The following is a 27,807-nucleotide window of genomic DNA, read 5'->3' as shown; positions in this document are numbered from 1 at the left end:
AGTACCTCTGACCCCCATCTTCTGTTTTTGCTCCATTTAGTTGGTCAGCAAGCCCCATCTATTTTTCCTCCTAAATACAAATGTCTCTTAAACTTATTCCTTTTTTCCCCACCCTCACTGCCACTTCTTAAATCCATAGCATCATTATTTCTTAGACTATTGCACCCGCATCCTGTCTGGTCTGCCTGTCAGCAAACGCTTTCAAATGCATCTTCCATACATTCATCAGCATAAATTTTTTTAAACTTGGTCTCATTTTTTGCTTGTACTTTTTAAATGAATTACATTATCTACAAAATCAAGTCTGCATTCCATAGCATTCCTTGTAATGTCCTTCACAGACTGGCCCCATTTTCTTCCACTTCCTTCATTCACCTTGTATGCCACTCACAATAAGCCGTTTCTTCCCTAAAGCCCACCAGTTTTTCTTTTGTATTGTTACATGTGTTATTTCTCTACTACTGTTGAGCTCTCTTTTATGCTTCATGGCTCATCCCACAAATGTCATTTCTCAATGAATTCACATTTTGCCTCCCTCCCTCTTAGTCACTCTTTTTTCTATAATCCGATAATTGCATTTATACATATCTCTAGCATAGTTCTCATGTTGTTATTACAATTTTATTGTATGGTTTTCTCTTGATGCCTTGAACTCTGAGGGCAAAGACCTTGTCTTTTAATTTCTGGGACCCTGGCACAGTGCCTTGAACATGGGATTCGCTCAGTGACTTTCTATTTCATTTAGCATGTAGTTATGGTCTTTTTGGGTAGTAGAGGTTTACAGTCATTTGTGTGCTAACAGCTTCCAGAGATGAGAGGCGTTATCTTTAATTTACCTATGTAATGTATATTTCACTTTTTGTCTACCTGAGCATGTCTGTAGACTAACAGCCTACTTCCTGCCTGTTTTAGGTGGGGGAGGCGGGTAACTAGAAATTGAAAAGATGAATTTCCAGAGGTGATGATTTTAAGTTGAATAACTTCGGCAGTGTTTGCCTATCTTTTCCACTGCTGTGCTCCTCACCTCTACCTTGTATGTATAAAAATGTTATTTGAGCTTGCTTGTTATGTGCCACATACTCATGAACTCATCACCTGAAATCACATCAAATGTGGTGCTTGTTGGGTTGATCCTCATACACTGAATATCACACATTGTTTTTTTAAATTTAAATAATATGTTTCAGATTGTAAAGCTTCTTCAGGACAAGCAGGATAGGCTATTTCACAAATCAATTGACATATATACAAACCTATGCAAGTATAAAAATAATGAGCATGTTAAAAATTAATTACAGTTGTAAATTGATTTTCTTTTTTTGGCAGAAAGAACATAGTTTATTAGCCTGGGAACAGGTTCACACTGTTTTAACATCAAGCACTTCCAGCTGAAGCTTGTTAGTGACTGCCTCTCAGATTAAGAAAAAAAAAAAATCCTCACTGTGTTACATGAACTCCTATTGTTAAGACTAATCAGCTCATCCCCCACACGGATGAGAACAAAGAACATAATAGTACACAGAGTAAAGATTAACTAAGCAAATATTGCACAACCCCATTTAAGATTAAATTTAAAAATATCCTATGCATAAGGAAGTTTTCATTTTTTTCTTTTTCTTTGTGAATGCATCAGTCATGCCATATGAGCAAACTCAGAGGGAAATACTTTGGCTTTGAATTAGATTGATTTTTAAAGCTAAAATTAAAAAAAAATCTTTTAGTGTCAATATGCTGCTAATAATCAACAGCGTGGTGATTGCTGCGGGGAGGGGGTATAAGGGGACTAAATAATAATGGAAAAAATACAATAAATACATTTTTTTGGGGGGGGGGAAAGTACCATTCTCTTTGATAGCAAGGTGCTTCAGATTTTGGAGAGTTTTGTTTATTTTTAAACCAAGAACTAAAAACCAGAATTTATATTTTGAGGAAAACTGTCAGTGGAAACATGACTAAAACTTAGAGGTGAAGTCACTGACTTTTAGTACAGCTTTAAAAAAACAAAGAAAAACCTTTATTTGGTATTTCCTAGCACAAAATCTAAATCCTGATTTTGAAAAAGAAAATCTACTCCCTAGGCTACCTTTTTATATATTTGAATTGCATTCACTCGAGTTTGAACTTGATACAATAGGCAAGAAAGCATCTGTAGAAAACAGTATTTACACCCTAAAATCTGAAAATTACTGGCAAAATATTTCTTCACAGGTAACAGAAACCAAGAAAGGCAGTAATAATTTCCCCACAAATTTTTAAATTTATTTAAATAATTAAAATAATTTAAATTATTCCAGTGTTTCAGGAAAGAGCTTTTTATTGCCTCTGCTTTTTTAAATTTTAATATTTATACTAAATTTATTTAACTATTAGTATATTTTGTGTGATTTATAGTCACAAGTTATTTTTTGTGAATGACCTTTAATCTACAAACTTATAAGAAATTTTGCATTGGTAGACCATTTTCAGTGTTGTCTAATAATTTCAGATTTTAAGAAATTGTGCTCTTGTTCCCCTCTTTGAATTATTTATCTTTTGAAAGTTAAACCTTAAAAACAGTAATTTTACATCTAATATGCAATCTGATTTATGAAAAGTTAACACATCTTTAGGTTAATACATTTCACATTAGTATTTTACTTTGGTGACATCAAATCCCTCACAGCCAATCATTTTGTTCACAGGATTGTCCCTGGACAGGATATTTGCCTATCCCGAGATATTCCTTTATCCTTTTTGCTGCACCTTCCTTTAAGTTTTTTTCTCTACAGTGTCTGTGCTGCAGGATTTCTAACCTCCACCATATTCATGGTAACCCCTTTCAGTGTGGAATGCTTCCAAAGCTGTCCTGTTACTCACTTCTCCATAAAGCTTTCCTTAGTCTGTCCCAACAAAGTTACCTCTTGCCTGGGTTCTGCAGCTCCCTCTTTGGGGCGGTATAAGGAATATGGGCTTTGAATTCAGATGGTCTTCAAATCCAGAGCTGCTATTACCTCAGTGACCCTGAACATTTACTAACCTCTCTGAAGTTGTTTCCCCATCTGGAAAAATAGGCTTATTTTTAGTACATAACTCATGGTGGGGTTGATAAGAGGATTGAAGAAATTACAGGTGACGCTTGAACAATGCAGGGGTTAGGGGCGTGGATTCTTACCCCTTCCCACTATCAAAACACATGTAACTTGACTCTCCAAAACTTAGTTACTAAATAGCCTGATGTTAACTGGAAGTTTTACTGATACCATAAACAGTTGATTAATGCCTATTTTGTGTGTTATATGTATTTTTATATATATATATAGTATTATTACAATATATAGTATTACAAATAATACTATATATATATGTATTACAATGAAGTAAGCTAAAGAAAATCATTAAGAAAAATACATTTATTGCGCTGTACATATTTATTGAAAAATAACTGCATATGAATGGACCTGCTGCTCAGTTCAAACCTGTGTTCTAATGTCACCTGTAATATGCCTAGCACAATGTCTGTATCTACAGTCTGTAGACAGAGATCTGTCAATGTCTGCAGCTACTTGCTCTGTAGCGCCTGGATAAATTCTAATCCCTACACTACTAATTACCCATGGTCACTGATACTAACTAGTTCTCATTGCTTTTTTTACTCCCCTCCCCTCAAATTTTGTCCATATCCTCTGCTAGATCCTGAGGGAAGGAGTGGATACAAGATTATATATATATTTGAAGGGCAGTCTAAGAAAAGATAAAAGCACTGACTAGAGTCTTTAGTTCAATAATTAATAGTCTTGGCAGACCATCTTTAAGATTTATCAACACCCAAAATGAGGCATTACATTTTTTAATGTTAAACATTCTTAAGTGCTTAATTTAAAATTCGTTGTTATAACTTCAAAATGCTTTCTAGCTTGGTCAATGTGCTATATTCTTTTTCATTGGGACTTTTGGATTAAATAATTTTGAAGCATCTGTTTAAAAGTGCCTCAGCCTATTTGTTTGGGGTTACTCACTAGGGACAGATAATGTCATTTATCCTTTTATGGTGTGTGTTTTTTCATCCGTAAAACAAATCATTGATTTTTCAGACCTGATAGGCTAGCTCTGAATTTTATTTTGTAATAATTTTTACATTGGAACAATTTAGTTTTTTAATAAAGTTGAAGTGCAGTTGATTTTTATAGCTCCCCCTCTCCCACACACAATCTTTTACCATTTTAAAAGAAAAAGTAGAATGTGGGAAAATGTAGTAACACTCAGGTTTGAATTTATATAATAGTTTTACTATAATCCTATTCTATAGAGATAAGTTGTACAAGCCACGTGTTTGTAGCAGCCTTTTGGGCTCACAACAGGAAGCCAGCAGTTACAAATCCTTCTTGCAGCTGAACCACAAGCCATAAGTAATCATTTGATTTTTCAATAAGAAAATCTGTAAAAATCTATAGACTTTTTAAAACCTACATCACCTCACCCCAGTAACATCAATATGAAATAATTAACATCCTCTAATTTGCCCACTTTAAGCAATATTTTATCAAGTAGTTTCTTTTAAATCCCTGTAAAACAAAAAGTGTTTTATTTCTTCAAGCAGATTTTTGTAATTTCATAGGAACTTAAACATTTTGAGATAAAATTTATTATGGCACATTATAAGGTTTAAAAGCCCTTTCTATTTTGTGTATTTTATCAGTTTATGTTTTTATTGAAGTAATAATTGACATATAAGATCGTTAGTTTCAAGTTTATAACATACTGATTCCATATTTGTATATATTATGAAGTCATTACAATAAGGCTAGTTAATATCCATCACCATATAAGTTATAAAATTTTTTTCTTGTTCATTTTTTAATTAAACATTTTTGGAAGTAATTGTAAATTCACATGCAATTGTCATAAATAATATGGCCTCTCTCTTCCTGTGTTCCCTTTTCTCAGTTTCTCTGAAAGGAAACATCTTGCAAAACTATAGTATAATATCACAACCAGAAAATTGGCATCGATGCAATCCACTGATCTTATTCAAATTTCCCTATTTTAAATCTATTTATTTTAGTATATGTATGTACATATTTGGTTATGTGAAATTTTACTCCATGTGTAAGATTGTATACCTGCCACCACAGTCAAGGTATGGGCCAGTGCTCTCCATGTCAAGGACCCTCCTGTGACAACCACACCCACCTTCCTCCTGCCCCAGCCCTGAATTCCTGGCAGCTTTTAACTACCACCTCTAAAATTCTTGTCATTTCAAGAATTTATATAAACAGAATTATATAGTAGGTAAATTTTGAGGTGGTTTTTTCCCAGTATAATTAAATCCTTTGAGATTCATCCAGATTATTGTGTATATTAATAGTTTGTTTTTTTATTACTGAGTAAATATTCTGTGATATGAATGTACCACAGTTTACTTAACCATTTGTACATCAAAGGACATCTGGGTTCTTTCCAGGTTTTTGGCTATGACAAAGTATTGTGAACATTCGTGTACAGGTTTTTGTGTGAACATGTACTTCTTTGGGATAAATAAATTGCAAGGGTGCAATTGCTGGGCAATATGGTAATTGTGTATTTAGCTTTATAAGTGATACAAATATTTTTCCACTTCCGGTGAAGTATGATACCCTTACTTCCATTAAGATCTCTTTATGTCTCCACTTTTTAATATGTCTGAGTATCAGGTGGTGGTATAATTTTTAATCAGATATGATTTAGAAAAGTCATGAGGAGATAGTCTGTTTGATTTACTAATATTTCTATTCTTCCTACCAATCTTTCTTCTTAATGCTTAAGGTTCTTTTATCATTCCCTTTTCATTTGAAGAACTTTTTTACCTAGGTCTGCTAGTGACAGATTCTTTAGTTTTTTCTCATTTGAGAAGTTTTATTTTCTCTGCTTTATTCACGATGGGTAGTTTTTTGAGATTTAGAATTCATACTTTCCATTTCTTTTTGGCAGGATTCCTGTTCAGTCCATGGGAAGAATAAACCTACCTGGAGAGCTTTCTGTTCTAAATTGGGGATTGAAGGATACTGGGCTTGGGTCACCTTGTGCTTTTGGGTGGGGAGTCACAAGATGCCTCGCCTCTACATTTTTCCTACAGTCTTGGGTCCCTGTGTAGTCTACCTTCCTCTTTTTACTTTCCAGAGCCCTTCCTTGGTTGTCTCTTAACATTAGTTCCAGGGTTTATAGCTGTCCTTAGCAGGAAAGAATCTATGCCATCTTGTCTGAAGGAAAAGTCTTCCTGATTATATTTTTGTTTTCTAATCCTTCAGTATAGGCTGTTTTTTTTTTAATTGTTCAAATACATTTTTCTCCATTTTCTCCTGCCCTACCCCCCACCTCCCACCCTCAATCCTTCTCCACTTTGGCTTTGTTCTTGGGTCCTTTATACATGTTCCTTGATTTGACCCTTCCCATCCCTTTCCCTGCCCCCGCCTTCACTCTTGGCTCAGTTGGTTTATTTTTTCTTTCAATGTTGCTGGTTATATTTTCCTTGCTTGTTTGTTTTGTTAGTTTCTACTTATAAGTGAGATCATATAGTATTTGTCTTTCGCCCCCTGGTTTATTTCACGTAGCATAATGCTCTCTAGTTCGATCCATGCTGTCGAGAAGGGTAGTAGCTCTCTTTCTTTCTTCTGCAGAGTATTCCATTGTATAAATGTACCATAGTTTTTTGATTCACTCATCTACTGATGAGCATTTAGGTTGCTTCCAGCACTTGGCTATTGTCAGTTGTGCTGCTATGAACATTGGGGTGCATAGGTTCTTTTGAATTGGCATTTTGGGATTCTTAGGGTATAATCCCAGCAGTGGAATTGCTGGGTCAAAAAGGCAGTTCCATTTTTAGTTTTTTGAGGAAATTCTAAACTGTTGTCCACAGTGGCTGCACCAGTTTGCATTCCCACCAAGAGTGTACTAGGGTTCTCTTTTCTCCACAGCCTTGCCAGCACTTGTTGTTTGTTTATCTGTTTATGATAGCCATTCTGCCTGGTGTGAAGTGATACCTCATTGTGGTTCTAATTTGCATTTCTCTGATGGCTAGTGATGATGAGCATCCTTTCATATGTCTCTGGGCCCTCTGTATCTCTTCCTTGGAGAAGTGTCTGCCCAGGTCCTTTGCCCATTTTTTAATTGGATTGTTTGTCTTCTTGCAGTGGAGGTGTGTGAATTCTTTATATATTTTGCAGATCAAACCTCTATCTGATGTATCATTGGCAAATATATTTTCCCATACGTTTGGCTCCCTTTTCACTTTGCCGACGTTTTCTTTAGCCACGCAGAAGCTTATTTTGATGAGGTCCCGCTTGTTTAATTTTTCCTTTATGTCCCTTGCTTTAGGGGACATATCGGTGAAAATATTGCTGCGTAGGATATCTGAAAGTTTCCTGCCTATGTTCTCCCCTAGGATTTTTATGGTGTTGTGACTTATATTTAAGTCTTTTTATCCATCTTGAGTTTATTTTTGTGTATGGTGTCAGTGGGTGATCAAATTTCAATTTTTTGCATATAGCTGACCAGCTCTCGCAACACCATTTGTTGAAGAGACTATTTTTACTCCAATTTATGTCTGCTCCCTGTGTCAAATATTAATTGACCATAGAGACATGGGTTTATTTCTGGGCTTTCTATTCTGTTCCACTGATCTTTGTTTCTGTTCTTGTACCAGTACCAGACTGTTTTGATTACAGTGGCTTTGTAATATATTTTGATGTCAGGTATTTTGATCCCTCCTACTTTGTTTTTCTTTCTCAAAATTGCTGAAGCTATTCAGGGTTGTTTATGGCTCCATATAAATTTTTGAAACATCTGTTCTATGTCTGTGAAATACATCATTGGTATTTTAATAGGGATTGCGTTGAATCTATAAATTGCTTTGGGTAGTATGGACATTTGATGATGTTAATTCTTCCCATCCATGAACATGGTATATGCTTCCATTTGTGTTTTCCTTAATTTCTTTCTTTAGTGTTGTATAGTTTTCTGCATACAAACCTTTTACCTCCTTGGTTAAATTTATTCCTAGGTGTTTTATTTATTTTTTGTTGCTACAGCAAAGGGGATTATTTTTCTGATTTCTGCTTCTGCTATTTCATTGTTTGGGTACAGAAATGCCTTCAATTTCTGAATATTGACTTTGTATCCTGCTGTTGTGCCAAATTCACTTGTTAGATCGAGTAGTTTTTTGGTGGAGTCTATGGGGTTTTATATGTACACTATCATGTCATCTACAAACAATGATAGTTTTATTTCCTCCCTTACAATTTGGATGCCTTTTATTTCTTTTTCTTGTCTAACCACTGTGTTGAATAGAAGCGGTGAAAGCAGACATCTTTGTCTTGTTCCCGATCTTAGTGGGAAAGCTATTAGTTTTTGCCTGTTGAGTGTGATGTTGGCTGCAGGTTTTTCATATATGGCCTTTATTATGTTGAGGTATGCCCCCTTGATTTCCATTTTGCTGAATGTTTTTTTATCATAAATGGGTGCTGTACCTTATTGAATGCTTTTTCGCGTCTATTGAGATGATCATGTGGTTTTTGTCTTTCCTTTTGTTTATGTGATGTATTACATTTATTGATTTGTGTATATTGAACCATCCTTGCATCCCTGGGATGAATCCCACTTGATCATAATGGATGACCTTTTTAATGTATTGCTGGACGCAGTTTGCCAATACTTTGTTGAGGGTTTTAGCATCTGTGTTCATCAGTGATATTGGCCTGTAGTTTTCTTCTTTGTTGAGTCTTTATCTGGTTTTGGGATTAGGATGATGATGGCCTCATAAAAAGAGCTTTGGAGTCTTCCTTTTCCTTGGATGTTTTTGGAATAGCCTGAGAAGGACAGGTGTTAGCTCTTCCTTAAATGTTTTATAAAATTCTCCTGTGAAACCTTCCAGTCCAAAGCTTTTGTGTGCCAGGAGTTTTTTGATAACTACTTCAGTTTCACCAGCTGTTATCAGTCCATTCACGCTTTCTGCTGCTTCTTCATTCAGTGTTGGAAGATTATACTTTTCTAGAAATTTGTCCATTTCATCGAGGTTTTCAAATTTCTTGGCATATAATTGCTCATAGTAGTTTCTGACAATCCTTTGTATTTCTGTGGTATCAGTTGTTATCTCTCCTCTTTCATTTCTGATATTATTTATTTGGGTCCTCTCTCTTTTTTTCTTGATAAGTCTATTTAAAGGCTTGTCAATTTTGTTTATCTTTTCAAAGAACCAGCTCATGGATTGACTGATCCTTTGAATTGTTCTTTTTGTCTCTATGTCATTCAGTTCTTCTCTGATCTTGATTATTTCCTTCCTTCTACTTGCTCTGGAATTTATTTGTTGTTGTTTCTCCAGTTCTTGAAGTTGTAGTGTTAGGTCATTTATTTGAAATGTTTGTCTTTTTTAGGTAGGCCTGTGTTGCTATAAACTTCCCTCTCAGTTTATAGCCTTTGCTGTGTCCCATACATTCTGGACTGTTGTTTATTCATTTTCATTAGTTTCTAGAAACTTTTTTATTTCTTCTCTTACCTCATAATTGACCCATTCATTGTTTAATAGTTTGCTATTTGGTCTCCATGAGTTTGAAAGTTTTTGAGGTTTTTCCTTGAGGTTGGTTTCCAGTTTCAAGCCCTTGTGGTCCAAGAAAATGCTTGTTATTATTTCAGTTTTCCTGAATTTGTTAAGGCTTGCTTTGTGTCCTATCATGTGGTCTCTCTTTGAAAAAGTTCCATGTGCATTTGAAAAGAATGTGTAATTTGCTTCTTGGGATGAAAGGTTCTGTATATGTCAGTTAAGTCCATATGATCTGAGGCTGTGTTGAGTTCCACAATAGCCTTGTTGATGTTTTGTTTGGAAGACCTATCCATTGTTGACAGCAGGGTATTAAAATCCCCTACTCTCAGTGTGTTGCTGTCTACCTCTTTCTTGACGTCCTGCAAGATTTTCCTTATATATTTGGGTGCTCCCATGTTGGGTGCATGTAAGTTTACAGTGTTATGTCTTCTTGATGGAATCTTCCTTTGAGTATTATAAAGTGTCCCTCTGGGTCTCTTTTTATGGCCTTTGTCTTGAAATCTATTTTGTCTGATATAAGTATTGCTACCCCTGCTTTTTTATCCTGTCCATTTTCTTGGAATATTTTTTTTCCATCCCTTTAACTTTCAGTCTGTGTAGGTCCGTTGTTCTCAGGTGAGTCTCTTGTAGGCAGCATATGTGTGGGTCATGTTTTCTTATCCCTTCAACTATACTGTGTCTTTTGATTGGGGCATTTAGTCCATTTTCATTTAGATTTACTATTGATAGGTACTTACTAATTTTTTCCCTTTGTACCTATGTTCTCTTTCTCACTCTTTTTCTTCATCTTAAAGTAGTCCCTTTAGCATATCTTGTAGTGCTGGTTTGGTGGAGATGTATTCTTTTAATCTTCTTTTGTCTGGGGAACTCCTTACGTTCCCTTCCACTTTAATTGAGAGCCTTGCTGGGTAGAACAGTCTTGGTTGTAGGCCTTTGCTTTTCATTACTTGTATTTTTTCTTGCCATTCCCTTGTGGCTTGTAGTGTTTCTGTTGAGAAGTCAGCTGCTAGCCATATCGGGGCTCCCTTGTATGTTACTACCTGTTTTTCCCTTGCTTCCTTTAGGATTCTTCCTTTTTCTTTTTTAATGATGATGTATATTGGAGTCGGCCTCACTGGGTTCCTCTTGAATGAGGTCTCTGTGCTTCCTGGACTTGTGAGACTTTTTCTCTCCTCAATTTAGGGAAGTTTTCCATCATTACTTTTTCAAACAGGTTCTCTATCCCTTGATCCTCTTCTTCTCCTTCTTGTATCCCAATTATATGGATATTATATTTCAGGTTGTTCTGCATTTCCCTAAATGCCTCTTCATTCTTTCTGAGTCTTTTTTTCATTTTCTTGCTCTTTGTGGGAGCTTTTTTCCTACCTTGTCCTCCAGCTCTCTGATTCGATCCTCGTCTTCATCTAGCCTGCTTTTTGTTCCTTCTGCTGTGTTCTTCAATTCAGAAATTGTATTCTTCATTTCCTCTTGTTTCTTATTGATAGTTTGTTGTTTTTCATGTTGATATAGTTTGCAGTAAGTTCCTCATAGTTTCCCTGTAGTTTTTTGTAATTCTCTCTGAGCTCACTGAGTTCATTGAGCTTCCTTAGAACCGTTGTTTTGAATTCACTATCTGATAGTTTACTTATGTCTATTTCATTTATTTCTCTCTGTGGGGATTTCTCGTTTCCCCTCATTTGGAGGGAGTTTCTTTTCCTTCGCATTATTTGTGGGACTCTTTGTTTTATTTGCTTCTGCTTCTTAAATTGATCTGTTTCAATTTCCTGATTTTGTGGATTAAACGTTTATTGTAGTAGATGGGTCTTTTTTTTTTCCTTTTCTTTCTGGATCTGCCTCTGATGATGTCAGTTGTTGACCCTTTCTGACCTTAGGCAGTCTGTTTGAGACTTCCAGGAATCTACTATCTGTGTTTGTCTATTGCAATTGTTAATCTAGTCACTCTGTTCTCAGCTGCCAGGCTTTGGCACCAGAAGGCGGGGAAGTTCATCCTGAGGGCAGGGCTACCATTTCCTTACAGGACCACTCAGGTGAGTGGTCAGCCTGAGCAAGATGGAAACCACAGAATGGGGAAGGAGTCAGCACCGGGAATCCCCTGGCTACTCCCTCAGTTCTCTCCCCAACGCCTCTGTCTCCAGTCTCCCCTCAAGCGCATCTCTTGGCAGCTCTCTGTCCCCATTAGCCAGGGATATACTATCTCCGTTGGCCGCTCTGCACTCAGCACCCAGGCCTGCATGCAACTGCTGGGCAGAGTGTCCTGAGGGCAGGACTATAGTTTTCTTTATGCCTGAGCTAGATGGAGGCTGCGGAGTGGGAGGTGAGTCATCACCGGGGCCCCGCTGGCCGCTGTTCCAGTTCTCTCCCCAAAGCTTTCCTCACCAGTCTTTCCTCAGGATCCAGTCACCTCTGCTCCCGCCTCTACCCAGAGACCAAGGAAGGTGGCTGCCACTGCAAAGTTTTGCGTTGGCCTTTTAAACATCTCTTTGTGTCTCCAGCTGCTTGTCTCTGGCAGAGAGCACCAGCACACTTTTAGCAGTTGTCTTTTGTCTGTGTGCTTTTTTGGGTTCAGATGTTGTAGTCTAGAGGTTCCCACTTATGATTCAGACCCTCTTCTTCTTCAGGGGATCCAATAGCCATTTCAATGTCCCTCTGGTGCTGGCACCTGTGGGCGCCCAGCCCACTCTCTCAAGACTCCACTGCACTTCTCACTGGTTAGGATGGGCGAAAGCCGATTCCACTGTCTGTCCGAGGCTCCAAGGCTCCTCTCTCGCTATCATTCCATTGTTTTCCTGGTGATTTCTCCACAATTTAGTTGCAATTCCAGTTTGGTCCTGGAAGGAGGTCAGTGTGACTTCCACTCATTTCTCCACCATATTCCCCTCCTTTAGATTTAATTGTTGATAAATATTTATTGCCATTTTATTCATAGTTTTGATCAGTTTTTTTCTTAAATAAGTTCCTTTAACATTTCATTTAATAATGGTTTGGTGATGAGGAACTCCCTTAGTTTTTTCTTATCTGGGAAACTCTTTATCTACCCTTCAATTCTAAATGATATCTTTGCTGGGTAGAGCAATAACGGCTATAGGTCGTTGCTTTTAATGACTTTGAATATTTCTTGCCAGGTCCTCTAGCCTGCAAAGTTTCTTTTGAGAAATCAGCTGAAAGCCTTTTTTTTAAAGTATATTTCATGACTCTGCTATTACAGTTCTCTTAATTTTCCCCCCTTCTGGCCCCCCTGCCCGGTACACCCATTGACTCCAGCATTCCCTCCTCCCCCTTCAGTTCATGTACATGGGTCTTACATATAAGGTCTTTGACTCCTCCATTTCCTATACTGTTCTTAACCTCCCCCTATCCGTTTTGTGCCTACCAATTATGCTTCTTATTCCCTGTACCCTTCCCCCATTCTCCCCCTCTCCCCTCTCCACTGATAACCCTCCATGTGACCTCCATTTCTGTGATTCTCTTCCTGTTCTAGTTGTTTGCTTAGTTTGGTTTTTTTGTTTTGTTTTATTAGGTTCAGTTGTTGATAGCTGTGAATTTGTTGTCATTTTAATGTTCACGTTCTGATCTTTTTCTTTTTCTTAGATAAGTCCCTTTAACATTTCGTATAATAAGGATTTGGTGATGGTGAACTCCTTTACCTTTACCTTATCTGGGAAGCACTTTATCTGCCCTTGGATTCTAAATGATAGCTTTGCTGGGTGGAGTAATCTTGGATGTAGGTCTTTGCTTTTAATGATTTTCATGACTTTGAATATTTCTTTCCAGCCTCTTCCTGCCTATAAGGTTTCTTTTGAGAAATCAGCTGACAGTCTTTTGGGAACTCTCATGTAGATAAATATCTGCTTTTCCCTTGCTGCTTTAAAGATTCTCTTCTTTACTTTTAACCTTTGGCATTATAATTATGATGTGTGTTGGAGTGGGCGTCCTTTCATCCATCTTGTTTGGGACTCTGAGCTTCCTGGATTTGCAAGTCTCTTTCCTTCACCAAATTAGGGGAGTTTACTTTCTTATTTTTTCAAATACATTTCCGATTTCTTGCTCTTTCTGTTGTTCTTCTGGCACCCCTGTGATGCGAATGTTGAAATACTTGAAGTTGCCCAAGAGGCTGCTTACACTGTCCTCGTTTGTTTTTTTAAATTCTTTTTTCTTCTTAATGTTCTGATTAGTTGTTTTTCTCTTCTTTATGTTCCAAAACACTGATTTGATTCTTTGCTTCATCCACTCTACTGTCGTTTCCCTGTAAATCATTCTTTATTCCAATTAGTGTATCCTTCATTTCTTACTAGGTCATTTTGATGGTGTTGAGGTCCTCAGTAGATTCCTTGAGCATGCTTATAACCAGTATTTTGAACTCTGCATCTGATAGATTGCTTATTTCCGTTTTGTTTAATTCTTTTTTCTGAAGTTTTGATCTGTTCTTTCCTTTGGGCCATGTTTGTCTCCTTATTTTGCCAGCCTTCCTGTCTTTGTTTCTTTGTATTAGGAGGAGCTGCTATGACTCCCTACCTTGGTAGTATGACCTAATGCAGTAGGTGTCCTGTATGGTCAAGTAGCACAGCCTTCTCTCTCACCCAAGCTGGGTACTCAGGATGTGCCTTTCATGTGGGCTGAGTACACCCCCCTCATGTAGTTGAGCCTTGATTGCTATTGGCAGGTCAGTGGGAGGGATTTACCCAGGCCAGTCAGCTGCAAGGACAGGCTCTGACCACTTACCACCAACCTCCGCCCTCTGTGGAGGATAAGCTGTGCAGGGCCCAGGTGGTGGTCCTCTGATGTGGTGGGTAGCTGTCTACTGGGTACACAGACTCTGGGGTTTCCTAGGTGGTGCAGGCCAAAGTCAGCCTCCACCTCTTTTTTTGCCTGGGGCCACCCTGCCCGAGATATAAAACAATCTGAGATGACCACTAGTTGTGCTGAGCTTGAAGATTCCCAGGTGAAGCCAAGTTGTGAATCTAGGCTGGCTGCTGCTAATGCTGGGCCTGAGGCCACTTAGCTGGAGGTATAGGGGTTGGAGGCTCACTGAGGCCAGTTGTTGCTTGTTTGAGAGGATTTAGCAAGCTGTAAAGCATCAGCCAAGACCAGCCATTCATATGGTAAAGCCACTGTTAACAGCTTGGGTGGGCCTGTAAGTTGGGTGGGATGGAGTCTCTGGGATCTCCTGCATGGGGCTAACAGTCTTAGTGTGTTTGATGGAGATTCAGATATGGCACCTGCCTGCTGGCTTTGTGGCTCTTTTTGGCGAGGGTTCAGAAAAGGGTAAATGGCCTCTGCCCACTTATCTATCTGGAGAAAGCTGTCCCCCAACTCTCACCTGGATGCCAGATACTTCAGTTCCTCCCTGTGTGTGAATGTTGCCTTTCAAGCTGTTATCTTTGTACTGGAGCTCTGAGGGAGTGAGCCTGAGTTATTTCATTTATGGGCTCTTTAAGAAGAACTGCTTGGCACTCCAGAAATTTCTTCCATTGACTCAATCCCTGCTGGATTTTGCAGCCAGAAGTTATGGGGACACTTATCTTCCTGGCACTGAAAGAAACCCTGGGCTTGGGGGTCCTGGGGTGGGGCTGTGACTTCTTGCTCCCAAGATATCCCTCCCGAATATTTGTCTACCACACATGGATGTGGTTTCTTTAAATTCAGTAGTTGTCAGACTCCCTCTCTTCTGAGTGATGGTTGTTTCAGTTTAGTTGCAATTTTGATGTGGTTGTGCAAGGAGGCAAGCCGTGTTTACCTATGCCACCATCTTGACTGGAAGTCTTATATTTCATATTTGTCCAATCTGTTTTTGTTTCTTTTTATTTTCTTTTGGATTGTTTTTAGAATTCAGTTTTTCCCTCTCTGCTAATTTAGAAGCGCACACTATTGTTTTATTCTCTTAGTTATTACTTTAAAAATTATAAGGTAAGCCCTGGCTGGTGTGGCTCAGTGGATTGAGTGCCAGCCTGAAAACCAACAGGTCACCAGTTCGATTCCCAGTCTAGTCACATGCCTGGGTTGCAGGCCAGGTCTGCAGTAAGGGCCACAGGAGAGGCAACTGCACATTGATGTTTCTCACCCTCTCTTTGTCCCTCCCTTCCCTTCTCTAAAAATAAATAAATAAAACATTAAAAAAATATATAATGTAAGTACATACACATACTGAAATTATTACCAAAGTTGAAATTTAATGAGTACTTTAAAATTTTCTCTCAGATGCCACAGGACCTTAGAACATTTAAACTTTTTTTTTTCCACTTGCAAAATACAGATTACTGATATTGAGTATTTCTCCTATCTTTAAACCCATAATACAATCTTGTTATAATCTATACAGACAAATGCATTTAGAATTTACCAGTTTTTTCCTTCCTTACATTTCAGATCTTTTTACTGGAATCACATTCACTTGGAGGTGCAGTATATCATTTGCTTGCGTAGGGATCTTAGGATAGCAAACCTTTGGTTGTTTTTAGTTTAGATTAATCCTCTGGTGTTTTCCTGACTACCTAATTTGTGATCAGTTTTTAAAGCAAGACTGAGCCTAGGTCTGAAGGATGTATTTTTTTAATGTTCATGAAACCAGCTACCCAACTTTGAAAAAGGCCCACATTGACATTTAAACTGCTTGATTCTCAGGGTAGTGTAGATTTGATATTCTGAGATATTTAGATAGAAACTCCATAAAATCCTTATGTAGTGAGAAGGAATGTGCTTTATTTGTAGTTTTTAAAGGTTAACAGTCATGTGTGAGTCATTAATGAAACAAAGCTGTCTCTTGTGGAATCCTTAAAGTTTAGTTTGATTAACTAGGACTTGAAGCATATCTACACATTTTTGTATACAAATTTCAAAGTAGTCACATTCTTTGCAGATATTCTTGTGAATTTAGTTATATGTCTTTATCAAAGGAACTATAAAGTGTTTTAGAAAAACATCGTGTAATCTCATTGCAACATTTTTCTCATAAAAATACTTTCTTATGTTTAGATTACCTCTCTAGTAACCCTGCAGCTGTTGACCCTGGTTGGCCATGACGACCAGCTCGATGGACCAAAATACAAATGCACAGTATCTCTAGACTTCATCAGAGCAATTGCTAGGTAAGCATGAAGTAATTATGAACTTGAATTGTGTAGATTACATACTAAATATAAAAGTGTTCTTCCAAATCTAATGTTATTAGTCATTTAAGCAAGAAGAGATCATTGAAGTGCTAAGAATGAATAAGTTTCACTGTAGAATGAATCTTCTCATCAAATTTACAAATGACATAAAATTGGGAGAATTAGCTAATATGTTAGATGGCAAAAATCAAGATTCTGAATGACCTTAACAGAATGGAGTAATGGTCCCATAGTAGCAAGGTAGGATTTAACAGACAGTTGATTACAAAAAACTCATATACTCAAATAAGTTGGGAGACACTTGGCTTAAGTTCTGAGTATTTGAGCTGACTGTAAGGTTTTAAAACCAGTAAAAATACCAGTGTCTCATTTAAGGGATGTAATAGGTCTGTCTACTTACTGTGTGTTGCCATAGGCAGGTCATATCTGGTGTGCTGTGCTTGGAGTTTTAAGAGGGGCATTGACAATGGGTACATGCTGAGGAAGCATGAGGGCAATGGTAGAATGAGGAACCATGTCACATCCCTGACGGAGGGGTGGAGTGTGAGAAAAAAGCCTTAGGAAGGATTTGGTAACTGTCTGAAGTATTTCAGGATTGTCATGTGCAAAGTGGATGAAACTAATTCTGAGTCATTGTAGAGCATTGGAAGTTCTAGGAAAGAACTATGTCTCAAAATGAGAACTGTCTAAAAATATAATGAGTTTCCTCACAAAGAAATGTGTTTACTGTTATGGAAAATGTCCTAGCCATTTGTATGAATAAATAACTTCATCTCATGGCTGCAACTGGATAAAACCTGTTAGGATTTGTAGTAGAAGAGGTGACATGTATGTAGACTGGTATGTAGAATAAGACCATCCATACCAGACTTTTTGAATATGAAAATTTTATTTTAATATCCTTTTAAAATTAATCAAAAAAGTATTTACATTTATTTAAAAATAACATATAGGCATGACGCATTATTTATTCAGAATTAAAACAGAGCTTGACATTATGGATTTGCAAGTTTTTAATTTGAAATTCTGAAGTATACAGGTTGGCAGCCTCTACCCTGAAAGCCTCTTCTGAATGAAAAGTCATAATATGATGCATGTATTTGAAATATTTTGATGACTTGTAGACTCTTAAAAACATAAAATGAAGATTTTGAAATGTGTTTTGTTTTAAATTTTATTTTAATTTATTTTTTCAAATACATTTGTCTCTGCCTCCCCCCCACCACTTTCCCTTGCCCCCTCCCTCCTTCCCTCCCTCAGCTCTTCCCCTTTGGTTTGGTCCATGAGTCCTTGCTATATGTTCCTTGACTTTCCCCTTCCCTTCCTTGACCCCGCCCCCCCTCCCTCCTTCCCTCTTGCCTCTGTTGATTTCTTTTCCTTTCAGTGTTGCTGGTCATATTTTCCTTGCATCTTTGTATTGTTGGTTACATTATTATGATAAAACTGGTCAAATTATTACACAGAAGAAATTGAGCAAAAAGTTTTTTTGAATGTATTCAGTATGACCATAAGGCAATAACTTTCTTTTTCCAAACAACCGTATTAAAAACTACATCTAAGAGACTCTATCAAAGGCATAACTTTTAAATGAAACATCTTTATTTCATGTATTTTGTCATTGCTCTGAATATGTTGGGTCGTGCTCCAGCATAATCATGAATAAGACAGAGGTTTGTCAATGACCAATATGGTGAATATACAGAGAACCAAACTGAACTGGGCATTACTTAATCCACAGCATCAGTCATATTAGACACATCCAGAGGAATGCACTTCTTTATTTCGAATATATTTCAAAAGGGAGCAGGAATTACGGACCTGGAATTTTGCTGTAGAACTTGGCATCTCTGTAACCTGCTTTGTTACCTTTGTTTTCTGACTCTTCCTCAGTTTCCATGGGCAGTGTCCAAATAGTAACTACCTCTGTTGTCCCATATGCCCCTTCCACTTATTTTTTGCTGATTTAACCTTCCATTCTTTCTATTTCTCCCATATCCTTCTGTCTTTTCCTGACACTCTGCCTTAATGAAAACCTGATTCTTTTCTGGGGATATTTCTTCTCCCTGGAGTTCTCTGTAGTGGTAGCTACTTATTTCTCAAACCCCAATCAGGGTTACAAGCACTTTGAGTGTTGTCTTGTTGCCACTTCTAGATTGTTGCTAACCCCAAATTTTTGTAAAAATTAGGGGGTTTTTTTGAGACTCTTGCAATTGACTCTCCCTATTCTCCTGTAATTACCTTCTACCAACCTTGCAACCATTGTACTTCATGTATTGAACACTGGAGCATGTGGTTTACAGACTTCAACCTAGATTCTTGACTTTATCAAACTACAAATCCTAACATCTGTATTCACTCTGGTCAGCATTCACTCTGTTTCACAGAACAAATTAAAACTAGCCGTTGAGAATTCCTTCCGTTGCCTGCATTGGTGGGCATCTCTTCTTTCCTGTTTCAGTAGGGGCAGTGCCTCTTTCTATCTAAGGTAGATTCTGCCACCACTGCTTTGAGTTCCGTTTTCTCCACTTCCCTAGAACAATTTTTATTCCTCAGGCTATTCGTCCACTCTGTGGCACCTAATGCTGTTGACTGCTCTGTTTCTTAAAACTCTCTCTTCTTAAAGCCCATGATTCCAGTCTCTTGTTTTCCTCTTTATTCTTTGCTGTTTTTTCCTAAGGCACAATTTGCTAGCTTATCTTCTCCACCTCACCTTTAAATGTAGCTGGTCCTTAAGGCTTGGCTCTTTTTTCCTAGTCAGTTTTACTTATACCTATGACTTCAACAACAACTATATATTAATAACTCCCTGATTGTAAAGGCAAGATTTTTCTTCTATATTCCTTACCTTTATTGTATGTTTCCCAGCTACATCAATACATTTTCAAAACCAAACTCAGAAATTCTAACACCTGCCAACAAAAATGGAATGATCCAACAAAAATGGAATGATCCAACAAAAATGGAATGATCCAACAAAAATGGAATGATCCAACTTTCCTCTAGTGTTTATTTCAGTAATAAACACTACTGTGGTCTGCCATGTTGCACAGGCCTGAAACCGGGGATTCTTGACACTGCTCTCTCTCACACTTCCAATATCCAAGCATTAGTCCTGTTGAGCCTACAGTTCCCACCTACAGATCTCAACATCATGCGCTTTCTCATTTGTACTGTTATGCTTCTAGACCAAGCCACCATCGTCTCTTCTCTAGTAGCCTCCTGATTGGTCTTCTATCTACTTGTATCATCCCCTTATAATTTGTTATCCACACTGTAGCCAAAATGATCATATAAAAATTTTATGTCACCCTCCTACTTAAGTCTTTAATAGTTTTTCGTAACTCTAAATTGGGATAACAACAGAATCTTTGAAATAGCTGGCAAGGCCTCCGTGATCTGGCCCCTGCCTTTGTGCCCTGGCATGTTTGATACGCACTTCTCTCCTAGGTATTTGTACTTTAATCCGTCCTGCTTCTTCGGTTCTTGATATTCACTGTTGTTGTTATACCCATCTTGGCATATATGTAGTACTTTCAACTGCTTCTCTCTTTTATCTAGTTAACTGCTGAAAAAGCCTCAAATATACCATGACAACCATCATATCACCCCCTCACACACACGCACATACAGTTATACAACTCCCATTGACGTGTTCTGATACTTACCATAGTTTTAATTAATTTAACAGAGTTCATTTTTCTCCAGTTTAAGTCTATAAAGCTCAAAAAAACAGAGATGTGTTTATGTCAATCTCTGTTTTACTTCAAACTTAGCACAATACTTTAAACTTAGTATATGCTAAATATATAAATATTACATATTTTCCTAAAGAGTAAGACCTCAGATGAAAGGGCACCAGAGAGGGCTTATCTTTTGGGGCAGCAAAAAGAAGAAAGCTAAAGAGACAAAGTCTCGTTCCAGATCAAGGACTGATGGAGAGAGGAGACTCCAAAGATGGTTATCCCAAGGATAGATACCAAAGGAGAGGAAGATAGGCCTAGTTCCAGATGCCTGTGGCAGAGAACCAGCAATTAGATCACAGAACGCAACCTAAATGTCCAAAATAAGGGAATGGGTTAGTAATATTGTAAATTCTTACTTAAAAAACCACTTTATAGTTATTAAAAATCATACTTTTGAAGGATAAAAGCATGAAGTCAAATGGATAAATATGTGCTTAAATGGATAAAGGAGTTATTTATGGAGTTGCATATACAAGGAAAACCTAAGGGAAGGGATTAATGGTCAAAATCATCAATTGCTGCCAAGAAATAAAGCAGAGTCCCTCCAACTTAATGATAAAGCAGTCATTTGCGTCTCTATCAGAGCTACTTTCAGGTATACAGTGGGGTGGAAGTCAGATTATAGTGTGTTTAAATAGTATTTCTAAGAAAGGTGAAGCAGGAAATAGAATAGTTTCATTCATTTAACATTTATTGTGTTGTCCATTATAATGACTATGCTAGGCTTTGGGGACATAGCAAAAAGTATAATAGATCTATATCCTCTGCCCATGACCCTATATTCTAGAATGTTTTACCACAAAGAGGAAGAGAGGGTCATTACCTACTAAAAGTGTTTTGAGAGGGTCATTATTTTTTTTTATACTTTTTTGATAATCTGATAAATCTTTTTTTTAAATAAAAAACTTCTTTTTTATTGTTCAAATACATTAGTCTCCATTTTCCTGCCACCACTTTTCCCCTGCCCCACCCACCCGCACCTCCTACATTCAATCCCTCCCCACTTTGGCTTTGTCCATGGGTCCTTTATACATGTCCCTTGATTTTACCCTTCCCCTATTTTTTAAAGATCTGAGCATATTTAAATGCAGACAGAAAAGGACTGCTAGAGAAGGGGAGTTAATGATACAAAAGAAAGATTAATTTAAAACATGAAGACCCTGAAATGGTATAGAGCATGGGATTTAGAAAGAAATAGATTGGATGAAGAGGGAATCCTTTCGTGTTATAACAAGAGGAAAAGGTGCAGATAGAGTTGAGAGTCGAGCTTTGGTAGCAAGAAGTTGAAAGAATTTTGATCCGATGACTCCTAGTGTACCTGTAAAGGAGGGGGGCAAAATTGAGACTAACGATGGAAGTGGTACCATTTGGAGTGGAATATGGAGATTTGAAATAGCTGCTGTGGGGAATAGAAGAAAGTACTGACAAGGAAAGAAGCTTGCTGGGAGTGTTGAAGGCCCAGTTGAAGTTCCTGACCTTGAATTTACAGTGGCACCAATCTGTGAAGTTTGTGATCTTCTCCAACAGCATTCCAGAAATATGCTAGGTACTGGGACAGAAAAAGGATATAATTGAAATCATATAAGATTGGGATTTTGTCTGGTGAATTCAGTGAAAGCTAGCAAGTGAGAGCTTGAAGAGACAAACTGGAGTGTAAGCTAGGAAAGGGAGTAAAAGCGTAAAGCCAATAAGGGCTAATAGCTCAGTGCCTGGCACACAAATACTAAGTATTGATCAAGAGAAAATGAAGGGGTTTATGAACTGCTTACCTCAAGTTGTTCCAGATAGCTTAAAAGAAGAGATTGGGGTCAGAAGGTAAAATGTACAAATTTATGTTTTTTTGAGGTAGAACATTTCTGAATTTGATCATGGGTCATGAGAGAGTTGAAAAGAAGGCCATTTAAGGTAAAAAAGACGAGTGTTCAGAGAAGTCACTAAGGCTCATGTAGATTTTGGGATGGAAAGGTAGACTAAACTGGGTGCTGTGTTATTCAGTGAATAAGAAATGGTGATAAAGAGAATAAGGATGTTGAATGGAATGGTCTGAGTTTCACAGGAGCAGAGCTTTTCTGCACGAGGACACCAATCCCACCTGACAGGACTACCTGGGTACAGGAGAGAGTGTAACTGCATTGGAAAGAGCTGAAGAGGATGGTTGGTCCTTAGGAGGAGTCATTGTTCAGGTAGCCCAGAAGAGAAAAACAAATTCATGGAAGAAATAGAGGTCATCGAGAACTTCATTGACCAAGGAACAGTAAAAAGACTTGGACAGAGAAGCAGTAGGAGACTGGTTGTAGAAAGGGAGCACAGAATATAGAGGTAGAATGGGAGAAAACAGATGACTGAGAAGCTTATTGAATATTGTCCTTGGACTGTTTTTATGTGAAAGGTAGTTCTATGTTTCCAATTTGTTTTTCCTCCATAGTCAGCAGGAAGACACAACAAGCTAACTTCAGGTTACATCTTGAAGTTGTACAATTGCAAATTGTCAGAGGAACCTAAATAAATAAATAAATAAATAAATAAATAAATAAATAAATAAATAATTCAAACTCAGACTGCGCATTTATGTAAAAGGGGAAAAAAAGTATCCCATAAGAAAGAAGTATTTTGGTGTTATAAAAGAATAAAAAAAGCAAAATAAAAGGACAAGGGCTAATTATTTCCTTAGCTATATATGTAATTAACTTGTATTAAAATATTCTAAATTCTGATTTAAAAATTACTCCTAGGCAAATTGCCACCAACAGTGTTTGTGTTTATCCTATTTCTTTCTAGATGCTTACTTTAGAAAATAATTCATTTGGGTTCTGTAAGAGAGAGATCTCCTTGCAGTATATAAAAACTTATCTGAAATCTTAAAAATGTATTAATATGAATCTAATATGCATCTGAAGCCAATGAAAAACTAGAGAAAGTACTTGCAAAGTATGTGAGTCCCTTTGTAAAGAAAGTTAAAACTTTCTTTAAAGTGAATTGTTTGTCTCCAAGTCCTTAAAGCAAAGAAGTTTTCTTTGGAATATGTTACATAATGTTTGATGTTGCCCTTGTGGTTATGCTGCCATGTCTTAAAATAATGATTAGTTGGCAAATACTGATGTAGGAAGGTGGATGGATGATTGGTAAAGGTAGTCATACTTTTTGGGCAGCAAATGTTTTTTAAAGGAATGATCTTACATATTCAGTTCCTGAATAATTTAGTTTTTAATAAAAAGTCTAAAAACTTTAACCGTATGATTCAATATGCTTGAGTATTTCCCAGTGGCAAAGCAAAGAAGTAGAATATAGTGAAGCTTTTTATAAATGAATAAATTTAAATTGCCTAGTGTTTTTAAGTCAGTTTATTCATTCTACTAAAGGAAATTTTATTACGCAAACTATGCTATAGTTACACAAATTACTGAATAAAATAAAGGATTCCTGCCACTAACATCATAGTATTTTAATTTGTTTATGTTCTCTTCTGGTTTTAGTTCATTATACAAACATTTCTTCTCAGTTGTTACAACATAGTTGCAATTCAATGTTCTCATTTTCCCTCTTAATATTGTAGGTATCTATCTCTTCATATTGATCATTTTGTATGGCTATGAAGTATTCTATCAAATAATGTCTTCTAATAATATTGGAATTTTAGTTATTTTAATCTTAGCTTAAGGTTTATAACCTTAAGACCCAAAGTCATTATGAGGAAATGTGCCTGGAGAGGTGTACAAATTTCATTTCCCTTTTTTCTGTGGTTAAAAATAGCCTACTATGTTTGTTTTCTTCTAAGATCTTCTAAAAAAGATTTTTTTCCAAGCAATATCATGATTTTTTTTTTTTTTTAAAGTGATTTGTTAGTGGTACCTTGTTGACGGTAAATTTGTCGGGGGTATGGGAGTGTTCTAGAGTTCAATGAAAGAAAAACACATAAAAATAAAATAGCTTTTATGATATATAACTATTCCTTTGTGTTTTTAAGCCTGAAATAAGATTTTTTAAACATTTGAGTACCTATTTTTAGTTGTTTTATTACTGCTAGGTGATAATAGAATTGTTTTGGCAGTGTTTGTATGCATTTGGAAAGGGTAAGTATTCTTCAGAGAAGCACAGTTGTAATGAAACAACTAAGGTATTTTTCAGTCCACTGTTAGGTACCACAATAGCCATAGCATCTCATTTCAGCTATTTTTAAATGTATTTTCATAAGCAGTATTTATAATCCCACATTCCAAATTTTAATATATTTGAGATGTCAGTCATTTGCTTAGAAACGTTTTTAGAAAGTATATTACAAAATGATAGACAAAAACATTAATTGATGATGGTTTAATAAATAAGAGCATGCAATTAGTGAATCTTTAAAAGGCTGTTCTCACATGGATGATTATTTTTGCAGAATTGAATATTTTAAGGCTTTAATTTTGTACTTATTGCTAGATCATTATATCTAATTATTTTGACCATTTATTCAAATAATAAACCTCCAAGTCTGAATATTTATAGTGAAAAATGAGTTTGGATAAAGGAAAATAATTATATGTCTTTTCTCTCCCTGCTATTTTATTCTGCCTGTTATCAGAGTACAAAAATATACATTCATATCGTCTGTTGTATCGTATTCTTGGATCATACAGATTTAGTTACAATACACACACAGGTCAGCCCATGTTAAAAGACTGAAAAGAATGAAAACTACAAATGAGGACAGATGAGCTATGCATTCTGTAATGATAAAACAGGTGTTTTGGAAGATAAACAGTGTTCAAAAGCAAAGATTTAAATACTTTTGCATCTCTAATTACTTTATTTTGGTTACTAGACAAAAAGCAAATAGCTTTCAGATGAAATCTAAACTTTCTGAAGTATAATTGAAACACACAATGTTGAATAGTTCTAACTTTGTTCCCTTTTTTTAGAAAAAACAACTTTATGAGTGGAAAAATAAACTTTTTAAAGAAACTTTTCCTAGTTACATTTTGAAAAGTTAATGTCAGTCTTATCATGGTGCTTTTGACAGCGCTATAGAATTATTCATCATCAGTTCTGAATTATTTTGCACGTGCTTCCCAGAATCATACATACAAGGCTGAGCAGTCTGGGGAGTGAGGATGCTAACCTATTATATCTGTTTTTGTTTATAGGACGGTGAACTTTGACATAATAAAATACTTGTATGATTTCTTGTGAAAACAAGCTTCAAAGCCATATGGACACTGTGACAATGACTAAGCCAAGCTGTGTTCATCCAACTACTTAGCTGGCCAGGGAGAGGAGTTCTTTGGCTCTACTGGATTTGTCCAGACAGGTGCTGGCCCAGCATGGAATCTGATGAAAATACTCTGATTGGTCTGGGTGGATGTGAGCAGAAGACTATTTACCAGGGACCCTGGAGTATTTGGAAGCAACGTGTTAATTATAAACAGCAGGGTTTGAGCACAATCTGTTCTACTCTTAATGATGTTATCTTAACACTGAAATTGCCTGAAACCCATTTACTTAGGACTACATTTTGCTGTGAACTATCCCCTGTGCTTTGAAGGTGCCAGCAGCCCTTGTATATAAGCCCAGTCTTTTCACTTCCTCTCCACAGGAGCCTTTGCAGTTGCCTGCCAAAGCAGATTTTCCTAGGGCTCCTGATTTAAAAGATCATAGTTGCAAAAAATAATAAATAGAAGCTTTTTTTAAAATCCAAGCTTGTATATGCTTATTTTTCACTCTGCTTTTCTCAAAAGGCAAGGTAGTTTGATTTAAAAAAATAGGTAAATTTCCACCCTACGCCTCCTTGATAACTAGTGTATGAGGTTCATTTGGTCATTCTTGCAATTAAACTACCCAACCTAGCTTTGTAATCCGCATGATGGTTTTCTTTTTTTTAATCATTTACCTTTATTATAGTTCCACAATAAAAATTTTCTTGTTATATCAATGTGAACCTTGAGTCTGATTTTCTTGTCTGTTCATATTTTTAAAAAGATTTCTGTTAGCATTTGAATAATTGAAAATTATTTTGAGCTGACTTAAAGTGCTTAATTGCAGAGCCTAGTTTAAATTTCAGTGGCACTTTATTCTTTCTTTTCTTTCTTAAAGAAAATTTCTCACACTGGGCACTCCCAGATAGGAAGCCTTTTAAAAATGTGATTATATGACACTTTCTAGATCAAAGAAAACAAGTAGTTTTGTAGTTGCATTAATTTAGACGTAGGGGGAGAAGACTGGAATTCCTTTTTTTTTTTCCCCTCCACAAGACAGCAAGGGAAGACTTTCTTCCCAAAGGATGGCATCCACAATGAGTGATAGAGCACCCTTACCCTGCATCTCTTGCCCCACGGAAGATGGTAACATTTTTGTGTTTACAGAAGCCAGAACCTGGGGAAAGCCATGTGCATTGCAAATTCAAGCTTAGGTTTCCTGCACAGAGAAATTTGTGTTTACCGTAGTGAGGAAAGAGTAAAGTAAAATGGAGTCTCTATAGTCAAGCTACTAAATTGCTAAAGTGAAGTAGGGTGAGGCTGAGGAAATGATTGCATCCTTTCTTTAACTGGCCTGGCAACATAAACTTCAGTTGTGCATCAATGCGTGCGTGTGTGTGTACATGTGCACGCACATGTGTATCTCCTATAGGTAATCCTTTGAAGAACTTAGGAAAGAATGTTCATGTGTCCAGACCACCTGACATCCATTATCCAGATCACCAGGCAAAGATAACCATCTCAGACCAATCCAGAAGCTCAGGATGCAGGACTGATTTTTTTTCTCAAGACTATACTTGTTACTATGAAGAACTCTCAATTTTTCTCTTTTTTTTTGGAACACTCTGGGTGTTGCCTGGTAGTGTTTCTGATTTTCAAATCCTTATATCCTTGAATAAAACTGCCATTTTCAGCAAAGTCAGATTCATTTATGCTTGATTGACTGATTCCAGGAAGAGCAATGCCTCTTAGGGAAGTGTTCGGCCCTCATAGTTTGCTATAAAGTGGTAGGTCTGTTGTGCAGCCTTTTTGGATAGGCTGGGACCAGTCTTCATTTCAAGGAAAGAACTCTGGAATACCAGAAGGGGAAAATATTGTCAAATAGGGAGCTAGGAAGAAAGACAGAAAGGAGAGAGTTTCTTCGCGACTCTCAATGGCTCCTCCTCACTGTGGGCCACCTGTCCACTGCCTAGCACAGTGCCTATCCTGTATGCCCCACACAGAGCTACACTGCAAAATACCTTGTAACCAGATTTTCTCTGCCCCTGACTGGGCCATCAATCAGGAATTTCTTGTTTTGTAATTTACTTTCTAATGACTTGCTAAATGACTCACTAATTTGATTAATTTATTTAAATGAAGACAGCTTAATATGGATATTAGCATTTTACAAGGGTCATCTGCAAATGAATCCTCTAATTGGAAGGTATAAATCTCCAATTACAGGAGGGAAT

At 36.9% G+C, this 27,807-nt stretch overlaps 1 protein-coding gene across 1 annotated transcript in view; it reads left to right on the top strand.

Annotated features, from left to right (window-relative positions):
* The window catches only part of ORC5 (origin recognition complex subunit 5), a 92,531-nt gene extending 66,216 nt beyond the window's left edge, over window positions 1-26,315 (top strand). Inside the window, exons 13-14 of the mRNA XM_054564673.1 lie at window positions 16,520-16,632; window positions 25,526-26,315. Coding sequence (XP_054420648.1) covers window positions 16,520-16,632; window positions 25,526-25,571 — 159 coding nt within the window. The 3' untranslated portion in view covers window positions 25,572-26,315. The remainder of the gene's footprint in view (window positions 1-16,519; window positions 16,633-25,525) is intronic.
* The last annotated feature ends 1,492 nt before the right edge of the window (window positions 26,316-27,807 follow it).

Source organism: Pteronotus mesoamericanus, unplaced genomic scaffold (assembly GCF_021234165.1).
Source record: "Pteronotus mesoamericanus isolate MK-2021 breed Mesoamerican mustached bat unplaced genomic scaffold, CSHL_Meso_final scaffold_85, whole genome shotgun sequence".
NCBI classification, from domain to species: domain Eukaryota; kingdom Metazoa; phylum Chordata; class Mammalia; order Chiroptera; family Mormoopidae; genus Pteronotus; species Pteronotus mesoamericanus.
The sequence above is the reverse complement of the archived record's forward strand: the minus strand, read 5'-3'. Positions and strand labels throughout refer to the sequence as shown.